The 11,711-nt window shown below is 44.1% G+C and overlaps 1 protein-coding gene across 1 annotated transcript; it reads left to right on the top strand.

Annotated features, from left to right (window-relative positions):
• Nucleotides 1-1,307: 1,307 nt before the first annotated feature.
• LOC123724414 (interferon-induced protein with tetratricopeptide repeats 3-like) lies at nt 1,308-2,293 on the top strand. The gene is made up of 2 exons (XM_045687846.1): nt 1,308-1,495; nt 1,670-2,293. Exons 1-2 carry the CDS (start codon nt 1,491-1,493, stop codon nt 2,076-2,078), a joined length of 414 nt encoding a protein of 137 aa, XP_045543802.1. The 5' UTR covers nt 1,308-1,490; the 3' UTR covers nt 2,079-2,293.
• Nucleotides 2,294-11,711: the final 9,418 nt, after the last annotated feature.

Genomic DNA, 11,711 nt, shown 5'->3' with positions numbered 1-11,711 from the left:
TGCGGTTCAACTCATGCCAAACCTTCTCAATTGGGTTGAGGTCAGGTGATTGTGGAGGCCAGGTCATCTGATGTAGCACTCCATCACTCTCCTTATTGGTCAAATAGCCCTTACAAAGCCTGGAGGTGTGTTGGGTCATTGTCCTGTTGAAAAACAAATGATAGTCCCACTAAGCGCAAACCAGATGGGATGGCATATCGCTGCAGAATGCTGTGGTAGCCATGCTGGTTAAGTGTGCCTTGAATTCAAAATAAATCACTGACAGTGTCACGAGCAAACCACCCCACACCTCCTCCTCCATGCTTCACGGTGGGAACCACACAGGCGTAGATCCTCCGTTCACCTACTCTCCATCTCACAAAGACACAGCGGTTGGAACCAAAAATTTCTAATTTGGACTCATTTCCACAGATTTCCAACGGTCTAATGTCCATTGCTCGTGTTTCTTGGACCAAGCAAGTCTCTTCATCTTACTGGTGTCCTTTAGTAGTGGTTTCTTTGCAGCAATTCGACCATGAAGGCCTGATTCACACAGTCTCCTCTGAACAGTTGATGTTGAGATGTGTCTGTTACTTGAAGTCTGTGAAGCATTTATTTGGCCTGCAATCTGAGGTGCAGTTAACTCTAATGAACTTTTCCTCTGCAGCAGAGGTAACTCTGGGTCTTCCTTTCCTGTGGCAGTCCTCATGAAAGCCAGTTTCCTCATAGCGCTTGATGGTTTTTGCGACTGTACTTGAAGAAACTTTAAAAAGTTCTTGAAATTTTCCGCATTGACTGACCTTCATGTCTTAAAGTAATGATGGACTGTCCTTTCTCTTTGCTTATTCGAGCTGTTCTTGCCATAATTTGGACTTGGTGTTTTACCCCTACCTTGTCACAACACAACTGATCGGCTCAAACGCATTAAGGAGGAAAGAAATTCCACAAATGAACTTTAAAACAAGGCACACCTGTTAATGGAAATGCATTCCAGGTGAAGCTGGTTGAGAGAATGCCAAGCATGTGCAAAGCTTTCATTAAGGCAAAGGGTGGCTACTTTGAAGAATATAAAATATATTTTGATTTGTTTAAGACTTTTTTGGTTACTACATGATTCCATGTGTTATTTTATAGTTTTGATGTCTTCACTCTTATTCTGCAATGTAGAAAATAGTAAAAAATAAAGAAAAACCCTTGAATGAGTAGGTGTGTCCAATCTTTTGACTGGTACTGTATATACTACAGTTCATTCTCTTTGTAGGAAATGACATGAGAGCGATGTCTAGGGTCAGTCACCTATACATGTAAGTATAAGCCTTCAATGTGTGTGTTTCTGTTCGCTGAAATGGAAAGCAGAGTCCAAGCATTACGTGGAGGTGAACATTGGTTTTATGGCACCCAACCCACTGCGCTGCAAGATAAAGGTAAGGACATGGATATAAAGCCAGAGTGTTTACTCACTTGTCCAGGAAACTCAAGACAGCCACAATAAATCATACTCCTGCTCCACTATGAAGTAAGTTCTCCTTAAATATACAAAAATATACAAAAAACTGCAGATTCAATAGAACTCAATGTTAACTAACTCAAATTAAATTAGGGATGGACTTGTGTCACATTAATTCTTGATCTTGATGCTTACGGTAAAAGTTTTTAAAAGTTTCCTCTTCCAACCCTTGTCTTAAACCAGCCCTGCTCAGACCGCCCTCAAGACTAAACTGGAAGAGCTGGAGTGTCACTTCACCTGGGGACTGGAAGTCAGCAGGTACAAGCTGCTCATTCACAGAGATCACCTGGAGGACATTGGCAGTGACGAGAGCTTTCCATGGCTGGGTCAGATGTACAACTTGTGGGCTTACATACACCACACCCTGGACTCCACTGACGCAGCCCTGCAGTGCCTCAGTAAGGCAGAGGAGGCCTTTCACCTAAACAGTCCTTCAGACACGATGGGTCCTTGGCAGCTGGTCCACTATGGGAACCTAGCCTGGGTGCACTATCACCTGGATAACCTGGCGGAGAGCCAGCGGTGCGTGACAAAGGTTGAGGAACTGCTACGAGATTACCCCTTGCCTTCCCAGGGGAGAACTGCACCCTGAGGTGTGTGTTGAAAAGGCCTGGACCCTCATGAAGTTTGACCAGGACAAAAGACTGAAAGCAATAGATTACTTTCAAATGGCTATTAGGATGGAACCTGAGAGAAAGGAGTGGCAATCAAGCCATGCCTTGGCCTTAGACTCAGTCTACTATTTTCATCCAAACAACCAACAGAAGGAGTCTGAGGTTCTAGAGGAGCTGAGACTTGCCAAGGAACACGATCCAGACAACTTGTATGTAGCAAGTATCTATCTGTTAAGACTTGGCCGGAGTGGCCAGGTGAAAAAGGAGGAAGCGCAACAGCTAGCGCAGCAAATTTTAAAGAAGCCTGTCAGTTGCTACAGTGGTCTTAGACCCTTACTTCAGTTTTACAGAAAATATTTATCACACAATGAAGCTATTGACCTAGCAGACGAGGCTCTGAAAAGACATCCAAATGTGCGCTACCTGAAAAAACAGCTAGCGAATTCCTACAGATGGAAAATATTTTCAAAGGAGGACAGTCCGAGGAGGCAGAGCATGTGCGACAGAGCCATCAGTCTCTATACAGATGTGATCTCACTCTATCCAGAGACATCACTAAAGGTCAAACTGGAGCTTGCAAGCATCTACGCAGAATCATACATTGACAGGACAGAACTAGCCAATCAGATCTATGAGAATTTATTGTCCAGCGAGCAGGATCCATACGAGTTGCAGATGCTCTACTTCCATTACGCTACATACAAAAACTTCCACATCCAGGATCGCAATGCATCAATTGATTATCACAAAAAGGCAGCAGAAATACCAAATCCTAACAAATACGGTAAAATGAGTTTCAACATCTTGAGGAAGATTGAACAATGGGGAAGAAATCGAAGATGTGCAGAAATCTTGGAATTTCTCGAAAACCTTTCTTCTCACAATGAATAAGAGCAAGGAGGAGAATTAACCAATCAAAGAGGTTAACCAAATTGAGGGTCCCATACTGTACATACAATGTATTTTATTTTTATGCTCTTTGGGCTCTTTAGACCAGGTTGCTGCTATGTAAAAATTGTGCCAAATGTTTTTTGTTGTTGAAAGCGCCATGCAAATAAAACTATTGATTTAATTATTTTCGTGTTTTTAGACTAAAATAATTCCTCATGCCCATAACACTTATTTTCGTAATATTTCCAATGTGGCCAAAATAAGTTCTTTATTTGTATAAGTGTGGCAAACACTTTCAGTGTGTATATCATAGCATTCCCACATTCAGACGAGGACAACATATGCATTGACAGACATCCAAATCAAATGCAACTATTTTCACACTTATTCTGTAAAGATGAGGCACATCACCCATTGTTTTTACAACAGCTCTCAAGGGTCTTGTTAAAACAAATCAAATTGGGATTAACAACATTATGTGTCAATCTGTACAATGGCTCCGCCATAGCTACAAAATCTGGTATGAACCTCCTCAAGTATGACGACAGGCCTAAAAAGCTTCTTGCCTCTGTCAGTGACTTGAGAGTAGACCAAGACCTGACTGTCTCCGTTTTCAAGGGGTCAGTGGACACTCCCTCAGCCGAGATGATGTGTCCCAGGTAGCTCACCTGCGACCTGACCAAATGGCACGTAGATGGCTTCACCCTAAGTCCTGCCTACTGCAATCTGCTGAAACCTAGTCTAAACACTTCACATGCTCCTGGAATGTACGACCAAACACTATGATGTCGTCTAAGTACACCAAACATGTTGTCCACTGTAGATCAGCCAGAACCACGTCCATGAGACGCTGGAAGCTGTTTGGAGCATTTGTCAACCCACACCCCATGACCTGGAATTTGAAAAGTCCTCTCTTTGTCACAATAGCAGTTTTGCAACAATTCTCGGGTGCATCTTGACTTGCCAGTACCCACTGGTTAAGTCTAAAGGCGAAAACCTCTGAGCACCGGCAAGCGAGTACAAGTTCTCGTCGATCCTAGGCAGTGGATACGCATCTTTAACAGTGTTTTTGTTTGACCTTCTGTAATCCGCACAGAACCTGATTGAGCCGTCCTTCTTTCTTACTAACACCACTGGTTCGGCCCATGGACTGCTGGATGGGTTAACTATTCCCCTTTCTAACATGTCCTGCAAATGCTTGTCAAACTCTGCTTCCAGATGAACAGGCACCCACCTCAACACTTGTTTGATAGGCCTGGTGTCCCGTGTGTCAAACCTATGCTGGACTAGTTTTGTGCAGCCCAAGTCAAAATCACCAGTGCTAAACACGCCCACATAACTTCACACCATTTCCTTTACAGCTCTCAGCTGCACCTCAGTTAGCTGGCTGCAATCTATGTCCAGCTCTTGCGTTAACTATTCTACGTCCCACTTTGCTGTGGTAGGAGAGTATGGTGGCTGGTTAGAATCCTGTAGGCAAGCAACGATAGAGTCTCACTACCCTTCTCCCAGATAGAGAAACCCCCAGTTCAGTGCCCTCCCTCAGTAACTGAGACTCTGGAGTTACATTCAGTTTCCCCTTCACTGAGCTGCAAACACTACATGCTACCAACAGGTTACTTGTATCAGTGACTTTAACACAGGGCTCAAAATACAGAAAAAACACATAGGCTAGAACTCTTTCTACCATAGGCTACATGATTTATATTAAATGCATTTTACAGTGTTGGTGGAGCGCCGCAGCGCTAAGTCTCTCCAACAGTACCCTGAAGAGGCTCGCTGGGCATGGAAAAGCTAAATATTTTGTGCCTCTGTCGTTGGCAAAGTGGGCACTTATCATCAAATCAAAATTGAATGTTATTGGTCGCATACACATATTGAGCAGATGTTATTGCGGGTGTAGAGAAATGCTTGTGTTCCTAGCTCCAACAGTGCATTGATATCTAACAATACACAACAATACATTTTATTGGCAGATAAAGGGTTTTTATCGAAACCGTTTTTGCATGGGAAAACACAGAATTCTACTAATTACTACACATGCTTAACTATGTCACTTTTGTTTTGAGCCGACTTTGCCGTGGGCTTTGAACTGACCTAGCTAACATTAGCCGAAACAAATTGGAATTCATAACATATCATAGCTTTTAGCAAATTCGGAATGTTACACGCCTCGGACTGAGACATGGTCAGCAGATTATAAACCTCTAAAACGGGAAATGATGAGACTGGAAATAAGGTGTCTGGTTCGTGGACAGCTTCACTCAAAATAAGGAATTAGCTCCAAGGTCAAAGTACATCATCAACCAGAGCTGCCAAATATCGCAGTCTACCCCTTGTGGTGACACTTGTTATAAATTACTTCCAATGTAACATCTGGAAGACATATATTCTTAAACAGTATATTTAGTTAGAAAAATAGGGTGCACATCTCTTAAATAAAAGAAAGTGAAAATAACACCAAACTGTGACCATACATATTTGTGTGTGTCACAGTAAGATATTGTACAAATTGCGATTCATAACATATTGTACGAAATGGATGATGGACATCCACACATGAATACATACTATATAGAACGTAACATATCATACTAATTGGAGTGTTCCGGATTTACATTTGCTATGTTACGTCTACCCCCGAGTCCAGGTTGAGGGGAATGGAAGCTTGTTGCGTGCAACAGGGAGGGCCAATTGAATGCAAGCTTCACAAAAATGTAAATCATAAAATAATTTCTAGCCTTTACATCTATGGGTAACAGGGTTCAAATCAATCTAACTTTATTGGTCGTGTACATAGATTTGCAGGTGTTATAGCACATGCAGCAAAATGCTTGTGTTACTAGCTCCAACAGTGCAGTAGAATGCCCGTCCGTCCGTCCAGCACCACTACTCTGGACGGTTCTGACTTAGAATATGTGGACAACTACAAATACCCAGGTGTCTGGTTAGACTGTGAACTCTCCTGCCAGACTCACATTAAGCATCTACAATCCAAAATTGGATCTAGAGTGGGCTTCCTATTTCGCACCAAGGCATCCTTCGCTCATGCTGCCAAACATACCCTCGTAAAACTGACTATCCTACCGATCCTTGACTTCGGCAATGTCATTTACAAAATGGCCTCCAGCGCTCTACTCAGCAAATTGGATGCAGTCTATCACAGTGCCATCCGTTTTGTCACCAAAGCTCCATATACTACCCACCACTGCGACCTGGATGTCCTCGTTGGCTGGCCCTCGCTTCATATTCATCACCAAACCCACTGGCTCCAGGTCATCTATAAGTCTTTGCTAGGTAAAGCCCCGCCTTATCTCAGCTCACTGGTCACCATAGCAGCACCCACCCGTAGCACGTGCTCCAGCAGGTATATTTCACTGGTCACCCCCAAAGCCAATTCCTCCTTTGGCTGCCTTTCCTTACAGATCTCTGCTGCCAATGACTGGAACAAACTGCAAAAATCACTGAAGCTGGAGATTCATATCTCCCTCACTAACTTTAAGCACCAGCTGTCAGAGCAGCTCACAGATCACTGCACCTTTACAAAGCTCATCTGTAAATAGCCCATCCAACTACCTCATCCCCATACTGTTATTTATTTATTTTGCTCCTTTGCACCCCAGTATCTCTACTTGCACATTCATCATCTGCACATCTATCACTCCAATATTTAATTGCTCTATTGTAAATATTTCAATACAGGTAGTGTGTATCCTGTATTTGTATTTCTTTTCTCTCCTTCTCCCCTCACAGGTGACAATCATCATTCCCCCAATCAGTCATCAATCAGTCCCCAATCAGAAGACACCTGTTCCTTTTCCCTCAACCAATCACAGGCCCTTTCCCTTGGTTTAGAAACCCAGTCAGTTGTTTTCTCCCCAGAGCAATCTTTGTGTTCATTCTCTCTCTCTCTCTCTCTCTCTCTCTCTCTCTCTCTCTCTCTCTCTCTCTCTCTCTCTCTCTCTCTCTCTCTCTCTCTCTCTCTCTCTCTCTCTCTCTCTCTCTCTCTCTCTCTCTCTCTCTCTCTCTCTCTCTCTCTCTCTCTCTCTCTTTTGATCTCTTTTGTTTTGCAACTACATGTCACATTTGTCCGGTTATCCCGTGAGTTTTGTTGTTTGACTGTTTGTTTGGTTGTTTGGTGGGAAAAGGGGGTACCAAGACAAGTCGCCCATGGGCATACATTACCCGTAGGAATACTTTGTCTAAGTACCCTAGTTAGAACTGGGCGGACCACCCACTGTATTTTTGGTTAGTTAGCTAGCTGTTCTTGAGGTAGGCTAGTCTAGCTTAGGGGTGTTTTGGATTATTGTTTCTTTGCTTGGGTCCAGCTCAGCCCCTTTTCTCACACCCCTTTACCGTGTATTTAAAATAAACCCTGAGTGTTTGACGGTAGATTTCAGTTGTCTGTGGTTTTTGTTCTCACTGTTACTTGTCATAATTATAATTTACATGATTTATGTTACGGGTCTCATTGCCATCGCCCCTAGACTGCTGGGCCAAAAAGGGATTCGTAACATAAGTGGGGGCTCGCCCGGGATCTGTCATTACTGACACCCATGCCGCTCATGCAGATTGTGATAGTGGTCTAGTTCAGTGTTGAGAGTCATAGCTGATGTAGCATTAGTGTTTGTTATTGGTTGGCTCTTGTGTTTTGTGTAGTAGTTTAAGATGGCTACTTTTGATGTGAAATCCTTTTTGGATAACCCGTCGTGGGAGGTGTTTGACAAGTGTCGTAAAATAGATTTAATGACCTTGGCAGACCATTTTTCATTATCTATTTCGCACAGTTTAGTGAAGGTGGAGGTTAAAAAGCTGGTGGTAAATGTATTGTTGAAAGAGCAAGTGCTTGTGTTACCGCTGCCTGAGCCTACTACCCTTGTAAGGGATGTTGCTGCTCCGGTAAGCTCGTCGGTGTCTGAGACCGAGGGCGAGGCTAAATCTCCAACCACTTTGCCCCATTTTGATCCCCTCTCCCCACTGTCAACCGGTGATGCCAGGAGGGATGTCCGTTCTATACAGTTCCAACTGGAGGCGGAAGAGAGAGCCCAAATTAGGCAAGAAAATCTCCAGTTGGAAATGTGTAAAATTGAGGCAGAAAAAGAACGAGAACAGAGGCAGTTGGAGATGTGTAAAATTGAGGCAGAAAGAGAACAGCGGCAGATGGATTTCAAAATGCGCCAGATGGAACTGGAGGCAGAGACAGCGAGGCTAGCCTTCGTTCCTGCTGTGCCTGTTAGTGAGTCGTCTTCACCAGCGGTAGGTTCCAACACGTTTGACATTAGTAGGCAAATTGCCTTAGTACCTTTGTTTAGAGAGTCAGAGGTTGACTCCTATTTGTGTGTGTTTGAACGTATAGCCGTAGCATTGAAATGGCCTGAAGAGGTGTGGTGTTTATTACTTCAGTGTAAACTAACTGGTAAAGCCCAAGAGGTTTTATCAGCACTACCTCTTGAAGACAGTATGGATTATGAAGTGGTCAAAGCTACTGTTCTTCGTGCTTATGAGCTTGTGCCTGAGGCATACCAACAGAGATTTAGGTCTCATAGAAAGTCTTCTAGTAAGACTTATGTGGAATTTGCTAGAGACAAGGGAAATCTGTTTGACAAATGGCATGCTGCTAGTAAGGTAACTGATTTCAACTCTCTCTGGGAGTTAATTTTGTTGGAAGAAAAAAAAAAATTGCTTACCCGAACGCATTGTAGTATACCTAAACGAACAGAAGGTATCCTCCCTGTCAGAAGCGTCTGTGTTGGCAGACGAGTTTGTGTTGACGCACAAGAGCGTGTTTTCGGCTCATACTGAGAGTAGAGCTACTGAGTTCCTACTTTTAGTCCTATTCGGCCAGCAGTATATCAAGCACGCCAGATAAATGAGCGTCCCTGTTTCTATTGTCATAAAGTGGGACATATGATTAATGATTGCTTCCTACTAAAACGCAAACAAGGGATGCCTATTCGTGCCAAGCCGCCAACAGGTGTTGGGCTAATTCGTACGGTTGTGAGGTCTGAAACGAAACAGGTGCCTCAGGGTAAATGTAGTTTGAAAGTCTCAGTACCCGACTGCAGTTACGAACCGTTCATTTTTGAGGGGTTTGTGTCCATAACGAATGACGAAGCGTCTCAGCACCCAGTTAAAATCCTTAGAGATACTGGTGCGGCGCAGTCGTTTATATTGTCTGATGTATTGCCCTTATCCGAAAATACATACTGTGGTTCCAGTGTGTTAGTTCAGGGTATTGAAATGGGTTTTGTCCCAGTGCCGTTGCACTTTGTGAAAGTACACTCTGAGTTAATCAGTGGAATATTCAGAGTGGGGGTACGTCCTGTGTTACCAGTAAAAGGTGTGACCTTTATAATGGGTAACGATATTGCCGGAGGAAAGGTAGTACCTGTATTGGAAGTGTTGGATAAAAGTGACCACTCTCTCTCCAATGAGTTGGCACAGAGTTATCCACATGTGTTCCCCGCTTGTGCTGTCACTCGTGCTCAGGCAAGACAAGTGGGTGAAGTGATAGATTTGTCGAAACACTGTTCTGTTCAAAGAAGATGATCAAGAGGATGGGTTGTGTGCTACCTCTGAGAAGCTGATCACCTCTGACAAACAGACAAGGATCAAAGTATGTTGAACTTATTGCTGAGGCAATACAGTTACCAGTCACTCGTGAGCAGCTGATTGCTAACCAGAAGGTTGACAAGCTTGCTAAATGTTTTTCTAATGTTGTCTCAGTGGAAGAGGTAAAGAAGAAGAACGTGGCTTACTTCCTTGATGGTAATCTCCTCATGCGTAAATGGACATCCCGTGTTGACGCGGATGGAGATTGGAATGCTGTTTACCAAATAGTGATTCCTACAGCCTTTCGACAAAATGTGTTATCCCTTGCTCATGATCACCCGTGGTCTGGTCATTTAGGAATCACCAAGACTTATGATCGGATCCTTCAACATTTCTTTTGGCCAGGTTTAAAACAAGATGTGGCTCAGTTCTATCGGACATGTCACACATGTCAGGTTACAGGAAAACCAAATCAGGTTATTCCTCCTGCTCTTCTTTGTCCTATACCTGTCATAGGTGAACCATTTGAACATGTGGTGGTTGATTGTGTTGGACCGTTACCGAAGACAAAATCGGGTAACCAGTTTCTGTTAACGATAATGTGTATGGCAACAAGATACCCCGAAGCCATTCCTCTGAGAAGGATTACAGCTCCGGTGGTGAGTAAAGCCTTAATTAAGTTCTTCACGACATTCGGGTTACCTAAGGTGGTACAAACTGATCAAGGTACAAATTTCCTGTCAAAGCACTTCAAGCAGGTGTTAAAATCCTTGTCAGTTACGCACCGTGTGTCAAGCGCATATCACCCAGAGTCTCAGGGTGCGCTTGAATGTTGGCATCAGACACTGAAGTCTATGCTACGTAAATATTGTTTGGAATCTGAGAAAGATTGGGATGAGGGAGTTCCTCTAGTTTTGTTTGCTGCTCGTGAAACGGTACAGGAGTCCCTAGGATTCAGCCCGGCTGAACTAGTGTTTGGTCACACAGTGAGAGGACCAATGAAAGTCCTTAAAGAACAGTTTTTGTCCCAAGAGTTGTGTACGGGAGATGAGAATGTGTTGGAATATGTTAGTCGCTTTCGTGAGCGCCTACACCAAGCCTGTGCTCACGCTAAGGAAGCTCTGTCTTCCTCACAGACAAGTATGAAAGGACGCTATGATAAACAGGCTGTTTCTCGTCCACTACAGCCAGGTGACCAAGTACTGGTGTTCAAATCAAATTTATTTTTATATAGCCCTTCGTACATCAGCTGATATCTCAAAGTGCTGTACAGAAACCCAGCCTAAAACCCCAAACAGCAAGCAAAGCATGTGAAAGAAGCACGGTGGCTAGGAAAAACTCCCTAGGAAAAACTCCCTAGAAAGGCCAAAAACCTAGGAAGAAACCTAGAGAGGAACCAGGCTATGAGGGGTGGCCAGTCCTCTTCCGGCTGTGCAGGGTGGATATTATAACAGAACATAGTCAAGATGTTAAAATGTTAAAATGTTCATAAATGACCAGCATGGTCAAATAATAATAATCATAGTAGTTGTCGAGGGTGCAACAAGCACGTCCGGTGAACAGGTCAGGGTTCCATAGCCGCAGGCAGAACAGTTGAAACTGGAGCAGCAGCACGGCCAGGTGGACTGGGGACAGCAAGGAGTCATCATACCAGGTAGTCCTGAGGCATGGTCCTAGGGCTCAGGTCCTCCGAGAGAAAGACAGAAAGAGAGAAAGAATTAGAGAGAGCATATTTAAATTCACACATGACACCGGATAAGACAAGAGAAATACTCCAGATGTAACAGACTGACTCTAGCCCCCCTGACACATAAACTACTGCAGCATAAATACTGGAGGCTGAGACAGGAGGGATCAGAAGACACTGTGGCCCCATCCGATGATACCCCCGGACAGGGCCAAACAGGCAGGATATAACCCCACCCACTTTGCCAAAGCACAGCCCCCACACCACTAGAGGGATGTCTCCAACCACCAACTTACCGTCCTAAGACAAGGCCGAGTATAGCCCACAACGATCTCCGCCATGGCACAACCCAAGGGGGGGCGCCAACCCAGACAGGAAGACCACGTCAGTGACTCAACCCACTCAAGTGACGCACCCCTCCCATGGACGGCATGGAAGAACACCAGTAAGCCAGTGACTCAGCCCCTGTAAAAGGGTTAGA

Source organism: Salmo salar, chromosome ssa10 (assembly GCF_905237065.1).
Source record: "Salmo salar chromosome ssa10, Ssal_v3.1, whole genome shotgun sequence".
Lineage (NCBI taxonomy): Eukaryota > Metazoa > Chordata > Actinopteri > Salmoniformes > Salmonidae > Salmo > Salmo salar.
Note: the sequence above shows the minus strand (reverse complement) of the source record. Positions and strands in the feature narration are given on the sequence as shown.